Below are 27704 nucleotides of genomic sequence, written 5' to 3'. Positions count from 1 at the left end.
CAAGGTACATTTGGCAAGGGAAGAAACCAAGGATTAGATTCTGTACTCTTCAACTAGCAAAAAACAAGGGAGGAGTATCGCTCCCCTGCTTGAAGGACTACTATATATCTGCCCAATTAAGAAGTTTGTTCTGCTGGTGCAAGTCAGACTACGGGGCTAGATGGAAAGAAATTGAGAATAATATATCAGGAGTACCAATCGAGGCAAAGGTTAGGTGATAAAATACATGTTAAAAACTTACTGGAAAAAGATAACCGCTGGATAAACCTCTCTTTCAAATGATGGTTAAGGGTCCTTACCAGGAGTGACTTGCTGGAGGAAATGAAGATATTAAGATGGTGCTCACATGATCTTGATTTCACCCCGAGCAAGCTAGATACAAAATACATACTTCATACTGCAATTTCTTCAGTAAAGGAACCATGACCGATGTTCAAACACTAAAAAAACGATATGGGTTGAATAACGGTGATTATTTTTTTTATTTCTACAGGTACGCCACTACTTAAACAGTTCTCTGTCAGACAGTCAGAAGGCCCTTGAAAATCCTTTATTAATAGTTTTCACCATTGCATACACATCAGACACAGGGATGAAAGTAATCTCAAAACTTTACAAAGCTCTTCAAGATATTAAAAAGGAAAATACTTTCTACATAAAACACAAATGGGAAAAGGAAACCAAAAAAAGTATCCCTGACGAAGTCTGGACAAATGACTGTACTTTTCAATGGAAGATCTCTAGCTCAGGCACCTACAGGATGTTCAGTTGGAAGATGCTTAGCAGGTACTTTTTCAGCCCTGCTCAGTCATCACATCATCTAGGTCCCCCCAGCTGCTGGAGGAAATGTGGTTCTCAGCTAGCACATCACTACTATTTGTTTTGGGCTTGTCCTTTAATAGTAACTTTTTGGCAAAAGATCCATTTAGAAATCGAAATAATACTACAGGAAAAAATCCCATTAAACTGGGACGAATTTCTATTTGGGCTCGTACATTCAATTTCCACAAACCTTAAAACAAAACTATTATTTGGAATTCTTACTGTTGCAGCAAAAAAAGCAATAACTAGAAAATGGCTCAAAGCGGACATCCCTTCCCTTGACAACTGGTACGACAAAATCCATTAAATGTATGTTATGGAAATAATTACTTTCTCAATGAGGCTTCAGGAAAACACATTTGAGGAAATATGGAAAAAGTGGAGAATTTACATATCCCAAAGACGACCATCTCTTGTTTGACTGTGCTTCTATACACCGATTGAATGTATATGTATAGCTGTGTATGTATGTGCACATGTGTGTATATGTATGCATATATAGTTGTATGTATGTGTGTGAATGTCTGTGTACATACATGCTTGTGTATATGTATGTATATTTGTGTATATGTGTATGTATGTATGTATGTCGGTGTGCTTGTATATGGGTATATGTATGTATATGTATAATATACATGTGTGTACGTGCGTGTGTTTAAGTAGATGCACTTGAAATGTTTTGGCTCTATGAAACCTGATGTAGGCTACTTATATGATTCTGTTTTCTTCAAGTTTGTATCTTCTTGGTCGAATGCACTTATTGTAAGTCGCTTTGGATAAAAGCGTCAGCTAAATGCGATGTAATATTATATAATGCAGGAGTACATGTGTAGATATTTGACATTTCAAACAACCCCTGTGTACTTTTTCGTTTTTATTTCATTTGACTAATTTTGTTTGGTATTTCATTTGTCATTTTCGGGTCTCTAAAAATATATGATTTGCAAAACTGTACTCTTAATATAATGTGACCCCGAATAAATAAAGAATAAAATTTAAATTAAAAAAAGTAAATCTCAGCCTAAATCTCACAAAAAGATAACCCAATGTAGGGAAGGCCAACAATCTCAGTAAACCAAATTATTCCGTTTTAATTCAACCAGCTAGATCGTTCACTATTGCTCTGGGAAATCTTTTTCACAGCAGACATTATGACTTTATGACTCACAGGTGTTACTAATACATTTCAAAGATGACTCTGTGACACCATCTGTTTTATTTGCTCCACCTGGGCCTTTCTTGCCGAGACGTGTCTGACTGCGTAGTTTACTGACACAGACGTCATGGCTGTGGCATGAGCACAGGTCTATGTATTTAATGGAGTCCTGATGACATGGGTTGACATTGTAATGCTTCTGTCCGTGCACACCATGGAGTCATCTTCCTCCACCTTCATCCTCTTTAAATCATCTGATGCCCTTTGCTTCTCCTCCTCCTTCCTTTTGCAGCTGGGTAATCATCTTTCATCAGGGGAGGTCAGATCTGCTGACTTGGAGTAAAGCGTGAGGGAGGACGGGGGAGGGAGAGGAGTTTCCTGGCTGATGCTGAGGAAGAGCTGCAGTAGTTTGCAGCTAGAATACTCATGAGAAGCTGCAACACATTCCCCCACTCCTCCCTCTGTCTGTGTCTCCCCCCACACACACACACAAAAATGTACACACTCACACACAGTTACCCGGCCTGAGCTGACCTAGGGATCAGAGCACGGTTTAAGCCCGGTGAAGGTGAGGCTGCAGCCGGGTCACAGCTGATCCACGTGCCGCTGTGTGGAGCCTTGCTGTTGGAGGTCCCATAGTGATGATGATGGTGCATGATGGTGCATTGCGAACTGACACCATCACTCCTTTTACCGGACAAGATGCAAGAGCAGCATCCCATCAGGTCTTTTTTTTATCTACATAACAACATGCATTGCCAAAATATGGCTCCGTTTTAGTATTATTGTACACAGTTTAACATGTAGTGAGGTAAAAATAAAACGCATCAAGTTGTTGTGCAGAAGAGGAAAACCCGAAAATCGTTTAACGACGTCAGACATGCAGGACCGCGGTCAAGCTACGCATGCGTAACAGCGTATTACAGGAAACTTGGGGAAATTGCTTTAAAAATAAAACAGAAATGTGAGATTTTTTTTTAAATTGCTCAAATTTGACAAAAATCTTTAGCCTACCTGTGAAATATTAAAAACTAAATAGTGTTTGGAGAGGAGAGGAGAGGTCAATTTGGGGTTTGGCTGTCATTGAAAAGGCTCGGTTTGTGTATCAAATTATTATTTTTGTATTATATAACATCACCAGAGTCATCAAATTGACTGTTTTTTGTTTATCTTATGGTATATGCAGCTCTGGAAAAAACTAAGAGACTATTGCACATTGTTCTTGAATCTCAATCTCTACATGTATGTCAGCCTATCCAACACAGAGAAAGGTTGTCAGTAGTTTATAGAATAAAAGAAAAAATGATAATTTTACTAAAAGGCATAACTATAATTAGTAAAACCAAAGAAATTGATAATTGTGCAGTGGATTCTTTATTTTTTCCAGAGCTGTATATATATATTATATATATTAACACATACATTTGATGTATGATGTATGGTTTTACTATATTAGTCCTAATAATGGTAATATACGTATTATATTGTGAACATTATGGAACATCTTAACAAATCTGTAATGTGTAAATAATAATGTATTCATGCTCCACGTTGTGTAAATATACAGGCTTTTATTTTTGAAAGATCTGACGGGAAGTGATGTTTTCTACTCGTGAAATTGACAGCAGCTGTTTAAATAACTGGAGAGGTGCAGGAGAGACAGAGAGCGAAAGAGAGAGAGAGAGGAGTGACAGAAAGAGAGACATCATTATTAGTAGGCCTATCATGATGTTCAGCTTCTTTACTTGACTTTACATTATATGATATTATTAACACTTATTTTTCACTGTTGAATTAGGCCTACCTTGTACAGTGTGCTTTGTCAATACATGCCAATAAAGCTTCTTTGAATTTGAATTAGAAATTGAGAGAGAGAGAGAGAGAGAGAGAGAGAGAGAGAGAGAGAGAGAGAGAGAGAGAGAGAGAGAGAGAGAGAGAGCAGCTGCATCAGGGACACGGTAACCTGCAGGCGGACTCTCATGTCCTGCAGTATCCGAGGAGCACACTCTCAGCTCGGCGTCGTTGCTCTCATCTCCTGCTACCTTTCCTGTTTCCCCGCAGCTCCGGGTCGGTCAGTCGGTCGGACTTGGCCGGAGAAGCAGCGCCATGGCTCGGGAGAACGGAGACACCGGTAGAGGAGAGACGTGGAAGAAACAGGAGGACGACATCAAGAAGATTTTTGATTTTAAAGAAGTCCTCGGCACGTGAGTAGACTAACTTCAGTCATATGATATTTCAGTTATGTATGAAAGGAGTGTGAATGTTGCAGTATTATATATGTGTCTTCTTCTACACACACTGTTGTAATAACAGGCAGTGTGTGTATAATAATGTTTCAGAAATGACAGTCTGACAATGGTTTTCCAGAGTTACTCCACAATAATGACATATATTTATATATTTATTTACACCTCTATTTCAACCATTTATCACATCACATTTAACCTTAACAATTTAACAATTTAATCACCATTTATACATTTTTGAGATTTAAAACAGTTCTCTTTGAGCTCACTATTTAAACAGTAGCCTATTATGTCAGCCATTTATTTTAACTAGTTTTCACACTTTCGCTGACTCTTATCTAATCAAATGGTAATTTCCCCATATGCTTATCATATTTATATAAAAAACCTGTATGTATTCCTGTTGGCTGTGAATGTGTTTAGTAGTTTATTTTACAATGCCAGTGTGATCTGAATGGAGTGTGTGCAGGGGCTTGTACGATGAAGTGAGCTCGGGGTAATACAGGGTTTTATGTTTTTGGCACATTGTGTAATATTCCTAGAGGGGATGTTCCTGTTGATGACAGCAGGGAATTCAGTCTGTCATCAGCAGTAACAGTGTCACCATTACACTCAACCCCTCTTCCTCTTTCACCTATCACTCTCCAGCTCCATGTTAGGAAATGTCTCCTCTTCCTCTTCCTTCCTCCTACTCATTTGAAAACTGCGACAGCCCCGCAAATCTCTGACAGCTCGTCCCAGAGAGCCTCTGTTGGTCCTGCTGTGAGGAAAAGGGGGGGGACACAGACACAGACACAGATTGGGATTAGCTGTAATGGGATTAGGAATGTTCCCCTGAATAGAAAGAAGTTGAATCACGTTACGTAATGACTGAATGAGGACAGAGGAACTTCAATTCACCTGAAATCCACACACACACAAACATTAGAAAGTGGGATTACTTTTAAGTAGTGTTCATGACACTTTACAGTATCACAGCTCATCAGTGAGGCACATATGAGACGGAGCAGGTGTGTGTGGTCTCCCCCAGGTCGGCAGTCATCAGTGCATCAGCATCTCTCTACTGGATTTTGGGCTGGGTATGGAGCATGTGGTGCTGGGGCTTCTCTGTCGGGCTGCTGATGCTGTGCTCCTGGGGTCGTGACCTTGTGGGTTACGTTGTGTAGGATGGTGTGGGCTGCCAAAACACTTGTACATGATATTAGTTTTTAACATTCAAAGATAAAACAGCTGTGTTGACAATAACCTAAACTCCAGAAAATAAGCTTAACATAACTGATGGATGTCATCAACAATTTAAAATACTACTAATCTACTGCAATTTACGCGTGTCATCTCGTTTATTAAAACCTTAAAATCTCTCTAATAAAGCCGAAACATTTTCAAAATATTTCAAATTCAAAGATTCAAAAGTTTTAATGTCATATGCACATGCTACAGTGTAAAAATGGCAATGAAAATCTTATGACCTGAGCTCCTCCAACGATGCAACATATATAATAAAATACAAATATATAAAACATACTACTGCTACTACTTCTGACATTAATAATAAAAGTTACAATAATAATAAGAGAAGAATAACTTTCACAAACAATCATTGCCACATTCTCTCGCACACACTCACACACACTTTCATACACCCTCTCACATACACTCTCTCACACACACACTGTCTCCCTCACAGTCAGGATGCAGACTGGTCCAGGACTCAATGATCCGAGTCCTCCATGTTGCAGCCACACATTAACCAGAGCTGCTGACAGATCTTTGAACTTGATGCATCAGCGGATAAGAGCGATTGTGTGTGTGTGGTTGTAGGTTGGAGATGGGGAGGTGATTAGTGATCAGCATATAAGAGCAGCTGGTGGCTGTGACTCTGGAACAGGTGAGTCTTTATCAGCGGATGAGGAAGCAGAGTAGGGGGTGAAAGCAGCAGCCTGGCCAGCCAAAAAACATTGTCAGCGAAAACAGTGAAACTAACAGAAATACACATCTGAATGTGTGCATTCAGCAGCAGCAGTGGTGTGTTCAGGTGCAGCGGCACGTGTTGGAACACTGAAGACCGGTCCGAGTTTTACTGCAGTGTGAAATGTTCTCTGCGTCAGCATTTCTGAGCTTTATCTGGACTGACAGGACGTGATGTCACGGATCTGACACTGACCCATCCGGTTTCGTCTACTCACTGAATCACCCTGCATACACTGGCAACTGTTGTGTGTGTGTGGGTAAGTGTGTGAGTGTGTGTGTGCACCTAAACACATCCTCTGTTATGGGTCCTGATACTCTTCCTCAGTGTGTGCCATACCTTTTGTGCCCCCATCGACTTTGTGTGTGTGTGTGTGTGTGTGTGTGTGTGTGTGTGTGTGTGTGTGTGTGTGTGTGTGTGTGTGTGTGTGTGTGTGTGTGTGTGTGTGTGTGTGTGTGTGTGTGTGTGTGTGTGTGTGTGTGTGTGTGTGTGTGTGTGTGTGTGTGTGTGTGTGTGTGTGTGTCTGCGCTCTGTGTGTGTGTGGTTGGTGTCTTATTTCCCTCCCCTGGTGCTTTGTGTCCCAGTCGCTCACTGTTCAATAATTTAATACCAGCAGGAGTTTGTTCCTATGTGTGTGTTAAAGAGACATAAAGTAAAGTAGTGGACGTGCATGAAGCTGGTGCATTGTGGGAACGTCATTGTGCCATGTAGGGCACGCTGCCCTTAATTGATGCTCTACTTCCTGGCAGTTGGCTCTGTTCTGACTGCAGAGCCCCCCCCTCACCTTCTCATTATGTCGTACACCTCCCTGTGTGCCCCCCCGTTCAACTCCAACAGTGTAGTGAGGACATGACAAGTTTCTATTCTTCTCTGATATAAATAGAGTCTTATAAATAGATCTAAAGACGATTGTAGGCTGTGTGACAAAAAAAACATATTCACCGGGGATGATTCTGCTCAGCGGTGCACTTTTGATTACAACAGGAAGTTAAAGGGCCCATGTCATGCTTTTCCGGTTATTACCCGTCCCCTTGTGTGTTATGAAGGTTTTTATGCATGTAAACGGTGTGCAGAGTCAAAACCCTCAAAGTACACCCTGTAGCGAGTAAAACTCTAACACAGAAAATACCTCCCCAAAACGCCTCGTTGGAGATACGTCATTGTCCATTTGATTCTTCCATTTCGTTCCGGGTACGGCATGATGTCAAGCCGTACCCGGAACGAAATGGACCAATCCGTGGAGTCGTTACATTACGTCCGCGGAGCCGTTACGTTAAGCCCCCGCTGATTAGTCCAAATTGACCAATCCACGGACTTCCTCACACACACACAGTGCAGGCAGCTCTGCTGATTTCTCCTCCCTGGCTGCAGGCTGATAAGAGACAGTTGGGATCGTGGCGAAATTCTCTCTGCAGACCCATTCTCACAGCGTTTATCAACCTTTTTCTTACTCAATATCAAGCCACACTTATTGTTTTTACTTCGGCTGTGACTTTGTGTGTGCTCAGGATGAGTTTGGCTGTGTTTCGCTGTGTATCCTAAACAAGGAAACAACACCTCCACGGAGCTCAGCGCGATTCACAACGTCCCGACCAATCAGAGCACACTGTGCTCACAGGGAGGGTGGGGGCTGGAGCTATTGGAGCTACAACGAGCCATTAAAGGCAGAGAGTGAAATTCAGTGAATACACGTAGTTTACAGAGATGCTGTATGAGAAACCAATGTGAGTTTGGAAAAATGCACAATATAAATCTATTCTAGTAGACCTCAACAATGGAATTATGATCAGTGGAAATGGCCATGACATGGGCCCTTTAAGGTGATGATGACATGGATAGTGGTTTTGATGGAGGGAGAATTGTTTTTTTGTGCGTCTTGGTCCCGGTATTAATGTTGTTGTTCTCTGTGATGGTGGTATTAAGAGAAAAATGTAGTTTATTGCCACTTCTTTTACCATAACAGACTTGGAGTACTTGAGTCCTGGACTCGGACTTGTGCAGTGATGGGCTCAAACTCTAACTCGGACTCGTGAATTCTCTCACACAAGGACTCCGACTCAGACTTGCGCACTGATGGACTCAAACTCAAACTCCGACGCGCAAATTGACGATCGGACTTGGACTCGAACTCGAGCTAGTTTTGTCTCGAGCACGGATTTACTCGGATGTACTCTGCCCCAGCGTGTGCAAAACACCTTGATAATAATATATAAATGATTAGAATTATATTTATGTTGCACCCTTCATACAAAAAATTGCAGCCCAAAGTTCTTCACAGCAGTTAAAAAGACAAATGACTATAAAAAAGACAGAATAAAAGCAATGCAGCAAATAAAAGGATAAAAGCATTGTAGACAATAACAAATATTGATTGATAAGAACCAAACCAACCGCTCAATTTAAACAAATATATCCACTCAGATTAATACATGATGGCTCGTGACTCGTACTCGAACACAGGCTATGATGACTCGACTCGGACATGAGAATCGGTGACTTGACTACAACACTGCCATATCATCTTTACTCAAGGGTCACTTACTATTTTTTTCTCCCCAAAGCTTTCAGCATCATCTCATCGTCTTCATCAACAGACAAAGATTTCTCAGTTAGATCATGTGATAACAGCTGATCTTTCGCATACAACAAACATTCAAAAATAAGTCCATGTCGTGTTTACCTCAATGGTAATGGTGTTGTTATTGTGGCTTTGTTAATGACTGTGTTGCTGATGCTACTGATTCATTCTCAGTCACATTGATACTTTGTTCTACACATATTCACATAGACAATTAAATCAAAAGCAGCAGAGGTCACTTTTCCTATAAATATATGCAGTAAACAAAATACTTGTTTTTGTCCTTTGACAGCACTCCGCTCATCACTGAATACATTTAATGAGTGTGTGTTTGTGAAGAGGGATAGATCACATTGACACATGTATCCAGACATCTGAATATGAATGATTATAAACACAAGTCCATTATGGGATCAGTGCGCTATTAAAAGCCCTTGGCGACACACACACATCCAGTTTATGAAAGCCCCGAGCCAATTTTTCAGTGCTGTTGGACACACTTCATGTTAGAACAAACAAATTGATCGTTCATTGACAAAAGAATACTTAATTTTCAGTTACAGAACCTTTGTCACGGTAAAACAAATTCACCATGGCTAAGTCATGTTTCTCCCGGAGAGAAAAGTCCATATTCGGCAAAGTTTAAAGCAACAGGAAAAAAGATAATTTCCATTCAAGTTAATGCAACTTGTGTTCAGTAAAAGATGGTGCAGGAGTGCTGTTCAGCAACCTTATTCATTCAACACATAGAGGTTGCATAAAAACTAAGTTATCCATGCCGATTGGTTACTGTGTTGTAATTAGTAGTTAGCTTGCATTACCAATTCCATTATAGGAATGAGCAATCTTAACAAACATTGGAAAAAAGTAACTCATAATTTACAGTAAATCTACTGAGTATATGAGTAACACTTTACTATAATGTTAAAAATCCCCAAAGTGAGGTTATGTCTGCACCCATCATCTGATCAGTAGTGATTTATATTGGTTTAAATACAACTAGACTTTCTTGAGTAATGTTTGGTATAACTCACCTGCTTCTTGCCTCTTTTATTCACCATAACAACATTTATTTTCCTATAGCAATCACATTAATTATAGTGTAACAACGTCTAACCAGATAATATTTCCCATAATATTTGGTAGCTATGCAGGGGTTGGCGCAGTTACGGCTCACTGTTGCCCATCAGATAGAGAATGATTTCTGCCGTTAATGGAAGCAGCGCCGCAACAGCTCCACTGCCGGCGACCACACACTCTGTCTTCTCGACAGGTAATTTAGGACAGAATGTACACACACACACACACACACACACACACACACACACACATACACACACACACACCGTCACTCCTCAGAGGCTTTTTTTGCATTATAGCAGACCTACTTTCACAGAGTCCCATCACTGTACTCGGATCAGTGTGTGTGTGTGTGTGTGTGTGTGTGTGTGTGTGTGTGTGTGTGTGTGTGTGTGTGTGTGTGTGTGGCTGTTTATCTGGCAGAGCTTAGCCCAGTTACTCTCAAGTTGTCCTCGAGCACAAAACTGAACTTTAAATGCCAAAAAGGAGGTTGTGTTACAGTTGAAGTGATCTGACTCAACACATGTTGCCAGGTTTCAGCCAGCATTCCCCTTCCCTTACTGCCCAAGACAATTTGAGATATTTTAAAGAAAAACAGACAAGCCGGATTGTGGTTTCTCCCATAACAGAACGATAATGGTGGTTGTTCCGGTAGCTCACCAGGTAGCAAGGCCCCATGTACTAAGATGTCTTCCTTAGCAGCAGTCTTGGTTCAAATCTGACTCAGAACCCTTTGCTGCATGTCGTCCCCTCTCTTTCTCCCCTTTTAGACTTATTCAGACATTCCCTGGGTCTATATCTAGACATATAGCCTTCTCTTCAACAACGTCAAAGCACTTTTACTCGAAACTCAATTCTGAGTAACTGGCGGCCATGGTGTCTACTCCACTATTAGGTCATTTCAACCAATTAATCACTAATAAACCATTCACATTATATTCAAACAGCTGATGCTCCGACCCACAGTTATTCATTATAAGCTATTGGTGCATGCCATTCACTCTGTGTAACCTCCGAGACCAGCCGCACCCTGACGTAACTTCTGCTACTGTTAACTTCTCTTATGTCTGTAATCTATTGAATGGAGCCTAAATAATCCTGACTAAATCATCTTTAATAATGTACCACCGTCCTGCTAACACCTGTTTACAGGGTGTGCCCCCAGGTATATTGGATTAGGCAGAGCTGCTGGGAAAGGGAATGCTAACATCAAAAAGCAAGTGTGAGCATGTGTTTGTATCCGTTTGTACCAGTACAACAGAAGCCAAATCATGACATCACCTTTATAAGAGTCTGTTATATCACGAACCTCTTAAGCAAACATGAGGCTCATAGAGGGAAATGTGCCTGTTCAATTTTTGTTTCATGTCTTACAGCCAGGGTTGGACTAAGAGCTTCATCTATAGCTAATAAGCCCTTCACTAACCCTCTCATTCATGGGAAGCTTTTGTTACGTGAGATCATATTATAATTCTTTAAATCCATCACTCTCTATGTTTTGTTGTGCCAAAAGGGTCAGGGTTCAATTTTCTTTTATTATTATAATTTAAAATAGAGTTGAATACATGTCTTATACATTTACTAACACATCACTCTTGTGTGCTTTCACAAATACAAATATGCTGCCTCTATCGTTGAATGCTTAATTTGGGTAATCAACAAGGTTACAACACATCAAGTACCAACTATTAACTTAAACACATACGTATATATTTATATGCTATATGTAAAAAAAACAGACCCACATTTCAAAACTGTTGGAATAATTGGGATTGGCAGAATTTTGAAATAGAGTTGTAGGCCTTCGCATGGGTGTATGCTCAGATAAATAGGCATTTGAGCCATTGATGTTTGTTGGGCTTTCGATCATTTTTGAGAAGATTGGTTTTTCAGATCAATGGGCCCTGAATAATGTCCACTCTCTCAGGTCGTGTATCATGCAGACTTCCTTCTCATCCATTTGACTCCTCATCTTCACTGCTTCCACACCAGTAATACGAGCAGAGGACCTCCAAGATGTGAGGTCATTTCTTTGAACTCCAGCCATTGAAGAAAAGAAGATAAAGTCAAGGCTGTTTCTCTTCTTTCAGACATTTCTCTCGGTAAACAGCTGCCTGCAGAAACAGTCAGCGTGTCAGAAAAACAAAATAAAGAGCTGAAACATGTTAAATGCTGAGGGGAGCTGCAAGGTCACGTCATAATTATCTGTGGGTTCCCAAGATGGGGTTGGACAGAGTCCAAGCACGTCCTTGCTCAAAGGCTGAAGCTGTTTCCATGGTGATACATGTAAACAGAAGGGTGGTCAGGGCTGTTGCCATGGCAATCCATACCTTAAAGGCTGTGCATGTCATCATCTTTCTCTCCAGTATAGTCAATCCCCTTTTTCTAGCAAATCGATAGCAGGCACACAAACCACCACAGAGGAAATTTCAGTATTTTGTCAGGTGTTCAATCACTTTATGCCCCTGGCCCGATTTGGCTTCATGGTTGGTGTTAGCTGGTTGGTTTGGTACTAGTTTACAAATGTTAGCATGGTTACATGTCACACTAAGCTGTTGGACATGGCAGTCATTAAAGGGGACCTATTATGCAAAATCCACTTTTTCACGTCTTTTATACATCAACATGTGTCCCCTCTGTGTAAAGAGATTCTGAAAATGTCAGGAAAAAAGATTCGCTCACTTTTTGTCCTGATCCATTTATATAAAAACTTGTCTGAAAAGAGCTGATTTTGGTCACTTTATGTCATAATGTTTTTTTGGCTTGTGTAACCATTAGCCAATCACCTACCAAGGTAACACCCCCCCCCCCCCTCTTATCAACTGAATCTCCTCCTAGAGCACCATTGTGTTCTTTTTAACCAAATATCTTTCAGAGGGGCGTGGGGAGGGGCTCCTTATTTTCATCTAAAGGTCCTTACACACCAAAACTCCTGCGTCTTGGCCATGTGTCACACCGCAAAGACTTCAGCCGACGGCCAAGTTGCACGTACGAACTGCGCATGCGTGAGTGGCAATAACTCTCCTTACCAGCAGGTGTCGGTAGTGTGTATTCGTCATTCAAAAGAGGCAACCGGAAGACAGACTGCGTGATACACCGAGAGAAGAAGAACAGACTGCGTGATATAAATAAACAACAAATAGCGTGTGCGTTCCATTTTCACTCTACAGCGAGAAGCTCATGGGGCTTTCCCGAACCTGTGTCGAGAGCTGGAGTTAAATTAAATCTCAGATTTGCCTTCTTAATAGTTTGTTTGGGTCCCTCACTTCCGTTTCGCTTCTCATGCACTGATTCGCTAAACTGAACAGCCAATCAGAGTGATTTATTTGGCCGACGGCCCTTAGCCGACAGCCTCCCGATTCAACATGTTGAATCGGCGGCGGAAGGTGTCGGCACGGCTGAAAAGACACGACGGTGCAGTACACACCAAGACACACCAATCTGAGTAGGGCGACACGACGCTCATCGACGGCCAGACATCTATCGACGCCGAAAATCGGCTTGGTGTGTAAGGACCTTAAAGTAACAGACAGAGAATCAGCCCTTTTGAAACAGGGCTGAAACAGAGGGGATTATGGGATGCTACAATGCATGATCGGTTTGGTATTTCGAGCCAAACACTTCAGAGACATGTTTTGTATATATCTGAGACCTATAATATATTGATGAAAAACAGTATAATGGGGGACCTTTAAACATACTAATGGAGCAGGTTAGCATTGATATTGCCAAAATCCAAGCAAGTTCTTCAGATGACAATTTGTCTTGTCCGCCCGCCGGAGATATTCAGTGTCTTGTTCTGGGTCGCTCTGAATAATAGTGAATCATCTTCTGTTTATCAGGTCTTAGCATGTTGTTGACATTAATCCAGACCACTGTGTCATCTCCTTTTTGTATCATTATCATTGGATAGTGATTTGAAGTAATCCCAGCCTGCATGTTCATTTTTCTTCTGTTAATTTTTAATGTTGTCCTACAGAGATCTGCATGCAGGTCCCATCTGTTGAGGCTCTGCTTCTGGAGCGCAGCCCGCTCTTCACACCATATGGACAATGGGTTGGATGACAGTGTCTGGAGCTTTTTTAAACCAGATTCTGCTTCATGTGTCTGTTCTGTGGATGTTCCCTCTAATCGTTTAGAAGACTGTACAGATATTTCCTCTCAATGCTCTCTCTCTCTCATCCTCACATCCACAGTGAGAATTCAGACTATAATTGGCACTTAATTGCTGCTGTGGTAACAGTGCTATTTAAGCCTACGCACTCTGCTGCTAAGGCATGAAGCACACACAAAAAAATTGGGAGGAAGACACACGAAGAAAGCAAGCTCTTCAGTGTGTGTGTGTGTGTGTGTGTGTGTGTAGAGTAGATGTAAGAGCAATGTTGAAGTTGACAGAGGGCTACAGATTAGATTGTTCAAGGAGGATGATTGTGGTGTATCTTGTCTGAGACGTGGTTACATTATGCACTTAATGAAATAATACTATTTATCTACGCCATTAATGCCATTTCCGAGCTGTGATCTATTTACTTTTTCCAGTTCCTCCTTGGCACCTGAACAAAACGGCGTTATTGGATTTTCTGGGGACTTACTGGGCTTGTGTCTGCATCATTCACAGTCATTGCATTGGTGTTACCTAGTGTTACAAATGTGTTACAAAGTTGTTACAGTGTGGTGTTACAAAGCAGTGTTTCAAATTGTGCTACACATTGTTTTAACACATTGTTCTTACACAGTGGTATTACACATTGTTACAGTTGTTGCCGTTATTACGGTGTTAAACAGTCTTACTTGTGTAACATGGTGTTCCATGTGTTACACAGTGTTATCGGTTTTACAGGTGTGACACAGTGTAAAGTAGTTGTTATACCTTGTTGTTACAAGTTTTTGTTATACATTGGAATAACCCTGGCTACAGAAATAGCACTGACAACTAATTATAACAAACAAAACGAAAGGTTTAAAGTTAGATTCTAGTAAATGCAATACTAAATCACCAGAGCACTTTCTGCATAAAGTGTCTTGAATGATTTCAGGACACATGTCCTTAAATAGCCTTTCTACTACTTGAAAATATCTTCAAATGACGCTCCTTGTTAAATCCTGCTGGTTTATGTAAGAGTGCAAACTGTGTTTCATGAAATGGTATATAATATGAGAACCAGAGGGACACCAGTCTAGGATGGAAGGTTGTATTGTCCAATAACCAATGTGTTTGTGAGTCACGTGACTTTATTCTTTATGTGCCGACAGAGGAGCATTTTCTGAGGTGGTCCTGGCCCAGGAGAGGCTGACGAGCCGGATGTTTGCGGTGAAGTGCATCCCTAAGAAGGCGCTGAAGGGGAAGGAGAGCAGTATCGAGAACGAGATCGCCGTGCTGAGGAAGTGAGTACTGTTAGAAAAACACACACTCCTAATTCCTGGTTACCGGGGCAACCGTGTAACTCAGCGAACCTAGCCCCCTTAGGTACACATACATATACACACATTCATTGTATCAATCCAACACACAAGGTATTGCTTGAACACAGACGCTATCACTCCAACACATCCTACTCACAGGGTTGTTACCATGGAAAACAGCAGAAAATGAAAAATGTTGTTACTTTAAAGAGGACCTGTTATGCTTTTGGGGTTTTTTCCTTTCCCCGTAGTGTGTTTTATAGGTGTTTGTGCGTGTAAATGGCTAGCAAAGGCTAAAATCCAAAAGTTCCCAAAAAAGTGAAATATTTGCTGCAGCACAGGCAGTATGTAAAAAAAAAAAATGAAGACCTTTTTGAACATTAAGCATGAAGCATATCACATTAGAGGCAAACAAATACAAATATGTACCTGAAAATGAGCAGAATAGGGCCCCTTTAATGTGAAAGCTAAAACTTTGTAGATTAGTCATTATGATTAATAGTAATTAAGTTCTATTAATGTTGTATGAAGTAAGAATTGTTGCAGCTTTTTCTCAAATATGTCACCTTTTTTCCTTTGCAGGATCAAGCATGAGAACATCGTGGCCCTGGAGGACATCTATGAGAGTCCTGACCACCTCTACCTGATCATGCAGCTGTGAGTTCATCTTTGATGTCATTAGATTCGTATAGCAGCTGATGAGTACAAAAACCCCATGTGATCCCATGTACTTCAACATATACTCATTGGTTTCAAGTCAATCAACTGAATGTATTCAAGTTTCTCACCAGAAACTACATCTTTCAGATTACATTTGAACATATCATAATAATGTTCCCTGAATTGTGACTTTATGGCACCTCCATTAACTTTAGCTTTGTTATTTCGCTTGTGAATTTATTGCGATTACAGTCAGGAAAGTCATTGAGGAACTATGCTTGTTGATTATTATCAGTCTGATTTGGAAAATCAAAGCAATGACCGTGCTTCCTTCACCCCCGATCATCACGGCTTATCTTATGTCACTTCAGCCGAAGGGAGACAATCAGGCCACGCTGTGATGAATATCGATCATCCGGACGGGCTTTATATCGATGCTGATTTGTCGCGTGAGTTGCATATTAGAACAAAATAAAAGCACATGGAGAGAAACTGGCTTTAACAAATTGAGAACAAATAGTATTGCATCATCTGGCGAGGAAAAGGCTGTTATCAAAGCATGTCTGAGAGGACATGTCTAAAGGTAATAAAGTGATATGTTTGTGAGCACTCTGCTACAGCCGGGCACTTCTTCACTTTACTTATATAAACTGTTCTTTGCTGAAATTGTATCATGACAAAATGGTCTGGTAATTTTACCATTCAGTTTTGACAGTTCTTTGGTTCCAATTTTAGTTTTTTCTTGGACATTAGTCATCTGTAATCTGTAACATCTTCTGTTAATATGCTAGTTAATTTTTCAAATGGTCAAATTCTATCTTATTTCACGCATTGCACCTTGAATATATTGCCTGAGCGCTGTAATCTTTGACCTATTTTCTTTTGGGTGATTTATTGTTTATTAAAAAAGCTTAACTGAGGTCACAATCCCTCAGCCTTCTATTTTGGCTCTGTGTGTGTGACAGTGTGTTCATTTTGTGCATACCGTATTTGTGACCTTGAGTTTCTATCTTGGTTTGTTGGTTTTTTCTTGTCTTCGTCTTGTACATTTTGTATCACAGAAAGTGTAGAGTCCCCTTGCCTCAAGCATGGACTGATCAGAGGTCATTGTGACCTTACAAAGCCATTATGAAAATGTCCTACAAATCTCTACATGTATGATGAAGTGATAAAGTAATGCGATTTGGACAGACATGTACGTTAATTTAACTGTTGGCATAAAATCATAAGGTGGTAATTCCACTTTTTGTGCATTAAACCAAGCCCTGAATCCGTGTGTGTGTGTGTGTGTGTGTGTTTGTGTGTTTGTTTTTGTCTGAATGCCATGGTCTTCTTATGCAACCATGCTGGCTGATCTCCTTTTCTCCATGTGTCTGTGTGTGTGTGTGTGTGTGTGTGTGTGTGTGGGTGGGTGGGTGGGTGGGTGGTTGGGTGTGTGGGTGTATGTGAGTGAGTGCGTGTGTTCTCATTACCAGACAGACTGCCTCTGAAACGGAACAAGTCGCTGGCCTCTTTGAAGAGGAAGGATTAGCAATTAATTCTGATCTCTTTTTTTCAGAAACTTCATTAGAGTTTAACTTCCACATGCTCTAATCTGATCTGTCACCGTGACGACACCCCACAGACATGCCATGCAACTGCGTGTGTGTGTGTGTTCCTTAAATGTTGAAGCACAAAGTATAAACATGTAGTAAAGGCTGAGTGATGACTTCTACTATGGTTCCTATTATTACTACTAGTGAAATGACAGTGCCTGCTACTGTGTTGCTACAGTTACTACAGTACAGACATGCTGATTTCTTATGTTGCATGATTTGCTCCAGCGTGTATTGTCAAAAGGGGACATAGAGCCCATTGTATGAGGGTATTGGATGAGATGTGAGGTTTGGCTCCAGCAGGGGGAGCTCTGTGTCTGGACATACTGTATGAACACTTGAACAAGTCACTTCATGTGCTCTGGGTTCATAAAACATAACAGTAACTATTAGAAGAATCTGCCAGAGGGGAGGAATTACAGATGAACTCCTTAATTTGTTTCTTTTGCACAGAGCCGCACTGCAATAACTGAGAATATTAACCAACTCAGCTGTACTTTATCAGATTTTACTTTGAAGTTTAACCAAAGTACACAGTTTCTTCTACAGCATTTCTTCAAAACGTTGCTATCGAAGATGCTGCAAAACAGCTGTTTGATCAAAAGTTGTAATTTTTACAGGGGGTAAAGGTTATTATTATTTCAGAACATCATATTTAAAATCAGGACATGAAGGAAGTATAGCGCCATTACTGCAAGAATTATGTTTGGGAGGATTTAAATCATCTGTTATGAACTAGTCTTATCTTAAGGTCTTATAGGGACACACATACACACACACATACACACACAGTGGAGTGACTGCCAATACACAGACAATTAGACAACCCAGTGAGTTTTTGTGAAGTCATGTGACTCAACAACATTTGGCTCCCCTTGCTCTATCACATGCAGTCTCATTAGGCTGCCCCCACCTGAGGACCCCCACTCACTGCTTAATAACTAACTTAACAAGCTTTTACATGGGGGGGAGACAGAGTAGAGTAGTAGAAACCCAAAAAAAACAAAGTATGAAAGCTACAATAAAGTGTGTGTGTGTGTGTGTGTGTGTGTGTGTGTGTGTGTGTGTGTGTGTGTGTGTGTGTACATGGCTCACACTCTTGGCTGGGGACACCTACAGCTCATGAATTACCAGAAATCTCAATCGAGTCACCTTTTACAGGTTACTGGCATAATTGTTTATGTTTTTCTGCTGCTATATTTACTCAAAACTCAGATTTGAATCATTACGAATATTCCGAATTTTTCATTTTGGAATGTGTGTGACGGAGTGTGTTGATGTTGTTGTGGATGCTAATGCTTATAACAAACACACACACTTCTCCCCTATGTGCAGGGTGTCTGGTGGCGAGCTGTTTGACCGAATTGTGGAAAAAGGTTTTTACACGGAGAAAGATGCGAGCACACTGATCCGACAAGTCCTGGACGCTGTGAACTACCTGCACAAGATGGGCATCGTGCACCGTGACCTGAAGGTACCACACACACACACACACACTCACCTCCCTATTTTAAAAACAATTACTGCAGCAATTCTAGGTCAGTGTTAGGGTCACCTTCGGCTGAAAGGAGATGTGTCCAAACGGCCTCCATTAGGAAAGTTGCGCCTGTCTCTTTCTATAGTGTTGTATTTATGTTATCGGTTCAGACTATGATGTTTGAAATATACATTTATATGTATATTATATGTACATTTATAACCCAAAAGTTTAATAACATACTTTTCTGTCCCTCTTTCGCAGCCAGAGAACTTGCTGTATTTTAATCCTCAAGACGAGTCAAAGATCATGATCAGCGACTTTGGTCTTTCCAAGATGGAGGGCAGTGGGGATGTCATGTCCACAGCATGCGGCACGCCAGGATATGTGGGTAAGGGGCCCAGTCTGTTATCTTTGTCTTATCTCTTTTTCTTACCTCGAAAAGCTGACAGATTTCCCTCTTGAATTAAGTTCTGAAACACTTTACTAGTAGGGAAATATCAACAACCATCGCTAGCAGATTGTAAGCTAATGTTAGCTACATGGCTGAAATCTCACTCCTGCTTCCTTTTTACTGTTTTAAAACCACACCACTGTTAATGGGTTTTAAATAATACATGTTAACAAAAAATAGTGTGCTAATAAATGCCTCTTGACCTGCACCGTTTCAACATGTAGAGAATCGAAAGCTAGACATCAGCTGCTATCTGATACAGTGAGACAAAATAATAATGTCTGATTGTACGAACCTGCAGTTAGATTTTTTATGAAATACAGGAAAACTGAACATGAAGTGCTTAGTTTGGGTCTTTTTCATGCCAGGATAACTTTTTAGAGCCATGAGAACTTGTTAAATTGTCCCACCATGAAATGTGGGACTCATAAAACAGTTACGTTATCCTGTGAAAGTCTCATAGGAGTTTTAACTGGACCTCAAGCACAACCCAGATTTAAGCTTGGGTAAACAGACACCGGCTACTGCAATGGAATCACATTAATACAGAAATAGCTGAAACAATCAACCGAGGCTCACCATTTTTTCCCTTTCAGCTCCAGAAGTTCTCGCCCAGAAGCCGTACAGTAAGGCTGTGGACTGCTGGTCCATCGGAGTGATCGCCTACATCCTGTAAGTAACACATATCTTCTTTGTGATCACACTGTAAGGCCCCTGGTTTCATCCTCGCAGCCTGGCTCAACACACAGCACACTTTCAGTTGGTGTCAGATTCACAGGAAACACATGAACAGATGATCACGTTGTCTTCACACATCACAGACTTCTGTTGCCTACTTTCGCTGTGAAAGTAAATACACTGACTGTGATCAATCCAATGTTTGCTGTGGAAGTGGAAACATCTCTTTAAACACTACAGTTACTTTTTTTATATTACTTTGATGATTTCTGACTTTACCTTCCACTGAAATATAACTGTAACAAGTGACTGTAACAAAGTCTCAGTTGCAGGCTATTAGAAATTAGTCATATCCATTTATATAATAGGTTCATTTAGAATTTTAGATACATGTGTATTATATTAATTAGATCTCTCGTAAACAGATACCTATGATAAGCTAGTATGCTAATGTATGTGCCTGGAGCCTAACGCCCTATGCCCTACGCCAATGCCCTTAAAGGTCATACAGCTCAACCTGAGACACTGGTGCTGCTCCCACATGTGTGTATATTTGTGTGTGTGTGTGTGTGTGTGTGTGTGTGTGTGTGTGTGTGTGTGTGTGTGTGTGTGTGCTCCGCCTGACAGACATTGAATGTGAGGTCGGATCCGGGGTCAGAGGTGAACAGCCTCAGTTAATACGATGCAGAGCGTGCGAGGTGGCAGCACACACACTGTGTCTAACACTTCTGTGATGTGACTGTGATGTTTGGAAGGACGGTCTGTGACTCTATTAAATACATGTGTCTATGGGACACACACATACATTTTTAATATTTGTATTCATATAAACCTGTAGTTTATTTTGATACTTTGGTAACAGTGTGTTCCTTTATTACTTTCTTGCCAATGAAGAGACTTTGAATTTATTTGAACGACAGAGAGAGTTTCTCCCTGCAATGAGCACAATTAGCGCATTGATTCAGACTATGTGAGCTTTTAGCTGCTGCTCAGCTGGAAAGAACAGATCAGGTAATCAGCCATGATAATCACTGTTTTTGTGTGTCGGTGCGTGTGTGCGTGTATGTGTCATTTTAATTAGTTTTTAGCTAAATCTCTTGGTGTATCCAGAAATTACCTAATGCATTGCAGGTGATGTTTTTGGTTGTTGGAGCAGCTTCAGTTCACACTTGGAAATCTGGCAACCGTTGGAACACAGTTTTTTTTCCAACCAACTTTTTTCAGTCTATTATTTCAGCCATAAATGAATGGTTTCAAATTAGTGAATTCAATTCAATTGAATTAATATATATACTGTACATTTAATAGTAAATCAGCAAGTGGATAAAGTGTGTTGTGTTGTGTTCAGGCTGTGTGGTTACCCTCCATTCTACGATGAGAACGACTCCAAGCTTTTTGAACAGATCCTGAAAGCCGACTACGAGTTTGACACTCCGTATTGGGACGACATATCAGACTCAGGTGAGCCTTCTGCCTCTTCCTCCTGTGTGTGTGTGTGTGTGTGGGGGGGGGGGGGGGGTTAGTTTTCTGATATGTTGTAAAAAACTGCATAAATACACGTTATACAGACATTCATGTTGAATAGTGTAATCGTCTGATTTATTTTTCGTGCGCCACCATGAGTATTTGCAGTTTGTTCAAAATGGCTAAACAACTATTGGTTTGATTGATTTTTTTACATACCTTCATGGTCCACTAACTAAGATGAAGAGCATGGTAAATCCTATAGCTGCTAAACATCAGCGTTGTCTTTGTAAGCATGGGTTAACATGAGTTGAAATAGATTTCATCAAGATTATTTTTCAAAAGGCTCTTTCAAGTTGGCCTGGTGTTTGTCTGACGTTTTATGGCTCTTTAAAACATGTTTTTTTTCCAGCCAAGGATTTCATCGGCAGTCTGATGGAAAAGGATCCAGAAAAGCGTTTCACCTGTGATCAGGCGCTCAGACACCCCTGGTGAGAAACACACTCACACAGAATAACACTAAGACATAACATCAGTAGTAGATGTACAGTCAGAAAGGTTGAGAATGAGAATTTCTGTGTGTGTGTTTAAGGATTTCCGGGGATACAGCACTCTGCAAGAACATCCATGAGTCAGTGAGCCGGCAGATCAAAAAGAACTTCGCCAAGAGCAAATGGAGGGTTTGTTTACTCATATTTTTTTTGGGTGGTTTTAGCTCCTTTGCAGCAATTTACTCCAGTACAAGTCCTCAAACAAGTGTCTGTGTTCTTAGAAGTTGAATGACTCCCCCACCGTAATGCTAGGAGTTACCCTTCTTTATCAGAGGAGGGTGTAACACTTTCCTTAAGAACTGCTCTTCACACAGTTTGTCTCTGGGTCTAAATGGCACATCCAGCTTTTCATCATCCAATTTCATTTCCCTCTCCAGCAAGCGTTCAATGCCACCGCCGTGGTTCGGCACATGAGGCGGTTGCAGCTTGGCAGCAGCATGGGGAGCAGCATGGACGCCTCCAACCTGCCGACCAGGCCGAGCCAGACGGGCCAGAGCCAAAACACGGGCCAGGCGACGCAGAGCCAGGGCGCTAACACAGCCGATAACACAGAAAACAACGTAGCAGTTCCCCACAAAGAAAGTGAGTATAAGTCATTAGTATCAGTAGCACCAGAAAGTCTATAGAACAAATGTGTACTAAATAAAATGTACCCCATCCACATAACAGCAATTTTAGTTTAGCAACCGTGAATGCATTTCTCCATTAGATGTCGGAATATGGCAGAAAACAAGATCTGTGGTAAACACATGTTTACAATACTTACAGGTTTTCTTTATCAAGATAATCTCCACATATAAACACAATTCTCATAATTTTTTAAGCATAAATGCAATCTCCAGTAGTTAAAAAGCTAATGTTAGGCTATAAAGGAACTACATCATGGTCGCATGGCTGCCTCTGCTAAGCTAAAGGTGGACTCGCGTTTGGCGCGATGGAGTTTAGAAGTCTTATTTAGTAACTTGTAGAAGCTTCAGGCAAAATGATGGGGTATTTAGTGATGTTGAGGAGAACAAAACATTGGAATCTCTTAACTTGTGTTAACCACAGACATAAAACATTCACTTAATGAGGAGGGAACAGGTAATGCTAAAATGCTAACTCATTGCCGGGTTTCAGGACTCGTTCCTGCACAACTTCAAATTAAGGCAGATTGGTTGAGGGTCGGCCATTTGCTCATAGTGCAGAAAATCTCTCTTGTTCACAGCCTAGTCTTGGCAGGTATGCTAAGAGGACAAATCTGCTGAAATGTATTCCTCATGTGCCATGCCAGAATGAAAGGCATAGTTACTGTAATGGAGAAGGTGTAGCTTAGCCAAGGGTCAATTTACATTATAAAAAACATTTCTGCCAACTTCCTCTCTCAGATGCTGCTGCCCCGGTCACTCCCTGCAGTCTGGCGTCTGCAGCCTCCTCTCCCGCTGCCGGGGCCGATCTGACCCGGCAACACCCCACGGTGGTCACCCCCCCGATGCTCACAGAGACCAAGTGACGCCAGGTCCCGCGGAGAACTAGCTGGGAGGCCACAGCACTGTGAGGTAGAGAGACAGAAAGAGACGGAGGAAGACTTTGTTTCTCCCTCTCCTCACTGCTTTTCCCCCAGCAAGTTCCCCGCCCTGCTCCCAGGAGAGCAGAGGACTTTACCTCCACCCCGCTGATACTGTACGCCCACTGCTTCCCCACCAGGACGCCATGTTGGATTCTTCCAGCCACAGCGACACATGGCGACAGACATTAGGAGGATGTTTGGAAGCCCAGCTTGAATTGGTTGCTGGTAAATTATTTGGGGCGTCGCTGGCACAAGCTTGAGCCGTGATTGGTGGTTGACGGTGGGGCCGTGTTATCATATTATTCAATTTCAACTTCAACTTCCTTTTTTAATCTGGTCTTTCCTGCACCACTTTATTTAGCCTTTTTCCAAATAAGGTATGAGTGTTGACAACTGGATTGTTTTATTTCATATTAATGTAAATGTCAAAGGTGGTATATGTAACTTTTCAAAAAGCAAGCACATTATTGTCAAATTGATCTTGCCACTTTGATCGAATTTAGATTAATCAACACTACAATTGGCAGCCAAATGTGACCTGGTGACTGTGTGTAATTCAGAGGCTTAAATAACTTTACAAATGTTGCAGCTAATGGGACAACGATTCATTCATGTTTAAAAGCTACATATATCATCTTTAAGGTGTTTTATATGTTCTTATGGGCTTTTTTGTGTTTGTTTGTGCTTTAAGAAGTGCTATAAACGTACCATACGACTGTTGAGATGTGGAACCATGAGTAAGCGCTACAAAGGGTCAGGTGAGCCTCTTGTGTTTATCACAGAGGATGTCAGAGCATTGTGTGACTTATTTATTGTCCAAAAGATACTGATCTGTCTATTATTTTCTTTCTTCATAAGACTTTTATAACAATCACCTTTTAAGGGACACACATACAGGTTATATGATGAGCATGCAGCAGGTTTAGTATAGGGTCGTTTTTGTTTCTGCCTCCAGTTGAGAATGTAAGGAACTACAAGTTAGCTTGGCCTTCGTATTCCTATACAAGCAGCGCAGTGCAGTTTGAAGATGGCCACAAAACACGTGATATTTCACTTACTATGTCCCACAAGGGTCTTCAGAGTATTTGACCTGTGTGATGAAAATCCAAGATGGAGAAGCTGTTGCCTGCTGGTCCTGCGCCTTCTAGAGAAGCCATGATATCACCCTTTAGCATCGTCAAGCTGCACCCAGTTCAGAAGTGCTCAGGGAAAGCTGCGGCTGCACTGTGAGCTGGTGGAAATATATTTCCTGTTATTTGGTCCAGGTACCGAGCCATCACAGATATGATCTGGGGCTTACGTTGTTAGATGTGTCCTTATTGCAGTTTTGTAATGACTCGTCATTTAAATACTTGATTCCAGCTTCACTTTTAGCATTTGCTCTTCGCTCATCACGAGGTTGGGCGCAGAGTTGTACGGTGAAACAGCTAGTTAAGTTCTGTTTCTATGGTTACTTCATCTGCTAGCTTGCGCCGCTTAGCACGGCACGTCAAAAGGTCAGCGGTAATCAAGGTCAAAGTGGAAGTCATTTGAACTTTCAGCACTGCAACATTATCGAGCCATGAGCGTCACCTTAGTTGGGCGGTAAAGCTCACTCCATTGAAACACAACGGCAACGCCAGCCCATAGCCTTTTTACCGTTTGTCATGTGAAGGCAGCTTTAAACTTGGGCCTAGACGTTTTGAACCCCCAGACTCAAAGGTGTCTTGATCAGCAGCATTTTTGGTCCATTTTGTTTTGTTAATAACATCCTGAACCCTGGAACAGCGCACCAAAGCTCTTAGACATAATTGGACAGAACTACCAAAACAACAGTGAGGATTAGTTGGTTGTTGCTTGATCCAAGAGCAGTTGTTGGGAATCCTGGTTAGCGTAGCATGGTTCTCCAACTTAAATGAGATGGTCCAAAAATGGCTAGTAGTTGCTGTTCAATGGATCATTAGGTTTGAGATGACAGACTGACTTTATTTTGAGCTGTTTTTGATGGAGCCTTCTCATGATTCCACAAGCTTTCACAGTCTATCGTTACTGGTGGAAATGTCAGTTAAGACAGAACTGTACAATGTTGAATGCTCACACATATCAGATTGTCATGATGCAATTCTTCTGATCCCTTTATTGTGAAATGTAGCCAAAGACCAGTGCTAGAAACAAAGACATTTGGTTTGTTCTACTGGGTGAATTGGCGAATACAGAACTAGTCAGATATGAAGCTGTTCGAGACACAAGTCGACTAAAACTAAGGGCTGAACTCCAGCTGCAAATTAATCTGGAGAAAACATGTATTCACTTTGTTCCTTACCTAATCTGTAGCCATTTACCTTTTTTTAAATTATTTACACCGAGTGCTGCAAAGTGCTTATGGCAAAAAGACAGTAAATCCCTTTTGGCTGGTTGAGTCGTTGTGTGTGATAAGTTCCACTGAAGTTGACCAGAACAAACTATGACAAGACATGTGTGAATGCTATCCAATCTATGTTTTCTTCAGCACCTCATACCTTGTGAATATTGCACTGGCATTGATGCAAAGACACATAATGGCAGTTTTCCTAGCAACTAATCCAGTCAAAATATAGGTTTAGTTCATTAATGTTCGTAGGGTTAGTTGTGAACTGAAGGCCTGTTAGGCTGATTTATTTTGTTATTTATTAAGTGCAGTCATAGAGAAAGTTAACGTTGCACATGGACACAGTTCACCTTTCAGAAACATATTTTTAATGTGAAAGTTTTGAGCAGGGTCCAACTCTAAAGAGAGTCCATGGAGGTATATTGTTTTACTTAGGGGAACTTAAAACCATGTAAGGGCTTTACTTATTATGATCACCTAATCGGATAATTCACTGTAACCATATATACAAACCACTTGATTGCTATGCATTCTTTTTTACAGTGTGTCGCCAAAATATTTTAGGGGGAATTAGGAAACTTCAGCACCTATAGTTCAAAAATATAAGGATAAAACATTTACATTTTAGGGGGATAAAAAAGTGCATTATTGATTTTGAATGAAATCCATTTTAAATTGTCGTACATGTTTTTTATGTGGCAAAAAATATATTATTGAATGGTCAACAAACACTGTAAGAATATGCTCTAAAATTGGAAATGGAAATGAGGTTTACCAACAGGACGAGGGTTCAGTATTAGGCTGCTCTAGGTCTTTATGTCTGCTGTTTAAAGATTCATGAATGAATCTTAACATCTCTCCTGTAAATAGATTGTGAATATGAATAATAATTTTCAACATAAAATGTACCGATGTTTTGCTGTTCAAGCATGTGAGAGGGAGTAAGTGTGTCGAGGAAAGTTGATTGTATTCTCTATAGAATGTTTAATGTTAAAATAAGGTCGGTCTGCTGTCATGTATACTGTCCCACACGAGACTGAGAGCTACACATTGCCGTGTAACGCCATCACTGTTGCAGTGTCACGTCAATCACCAAGTGAACTCAGGCTGTCATTTCTGCCATTATAACGGAAGAAATCCAAAGCTGTGACCGAATCAGACACACACTGTTAAGGAGGAGCGGCGCTCGTCCACCCTTTCGCCTTTTTTTTTAACCAAGATGCTATCACAAAAGATAAAAAAACACATGCATGTTGATAGAAGTGCTTCAAAGATTCAACTTCACCATGAGTGTTTGCATAATCTTATATGCCCTTGTACGATGTTAGTATCTGTATTATGTAAAGACTTACACAGGTTGAGATATCCCAGTTTACCTAGTAGCAGAGTTTCACCTCCACAAACAGTTTCCATAGGTGGAAATATTTGGGCTAACTAGCACTTATCAAGAGAACAAAAACGTCTGCTTATAAGAGGGAATTCCAGCTGATTTCCTGCATACATGAATGAACACAGTCTCACGGCATTTCGTGTTGTAGTCACGAAATTAATCTATTGATTCGTGTTCACCAACATGGTTTTCCCATTTTTTTCGTGTCACACAGAACGATTTTAAAAGCAATGTAAATAATAACAAATTAGAAGGAAAAACAGATACAAAAAAATACAGATTTCA

General features: G+C 40.9%; 1 protein-coding gene across 1 annotated transcript; it reads left to right on the top strand.

Annotated features, from left to right (window-relative positions):
* The first annotated feature begins 3933 nt into the window (after positions 1 to 3933).
* camk1da (calcium/calmodulin-dependent protein kinase 1Da) lies at positions 3934 to 27662 on the top strand. The gene is made up of 11 exons (XM_034131620.1): positions 3934 to 4182; positions 15105 to 15236; positions 15837 to 15911; positions 18845 to 18983; positions 19251 to 19377; positions 20037 to 20112; positions 21467 to 21579; positions 21995 to 22073; positions 22175 to 22262; positions 22511 to 22715; positions 23501 to 27662. Exons 1-11 carry the CDS (start codon positions 4085 to 4087, stop codon positions 23623 to 23625), a joined length of 1257 nt encoding a protein of 418 aa, XP_033987511.1. The 5' UTR covers positions 3934 to 4084; the 3' UTR covers positions 23626 to 27662.
* Positions 27663 to 27704: the final 42 nt, after the last annotated feature.

The sequence above is a fragment of the Trematomus bernacchii genome, unplaced genomic scaffold (assembly GCF_902827165.1).
Source record: "Trematomus bernacchii unplaced genomic scaffold, fTreBer1.1, whole genome shotgun sequence".
Classification (NCBI taxonomy): Eukaryota; Metazoa; Chordata; class Actinopteri; order Perciformes; family Nototheniidae; genus Trematomus; species Trematomus bernacchii.
This window is presented reverse-complemented; position numbering and strand designations above follow the sequence as displayed.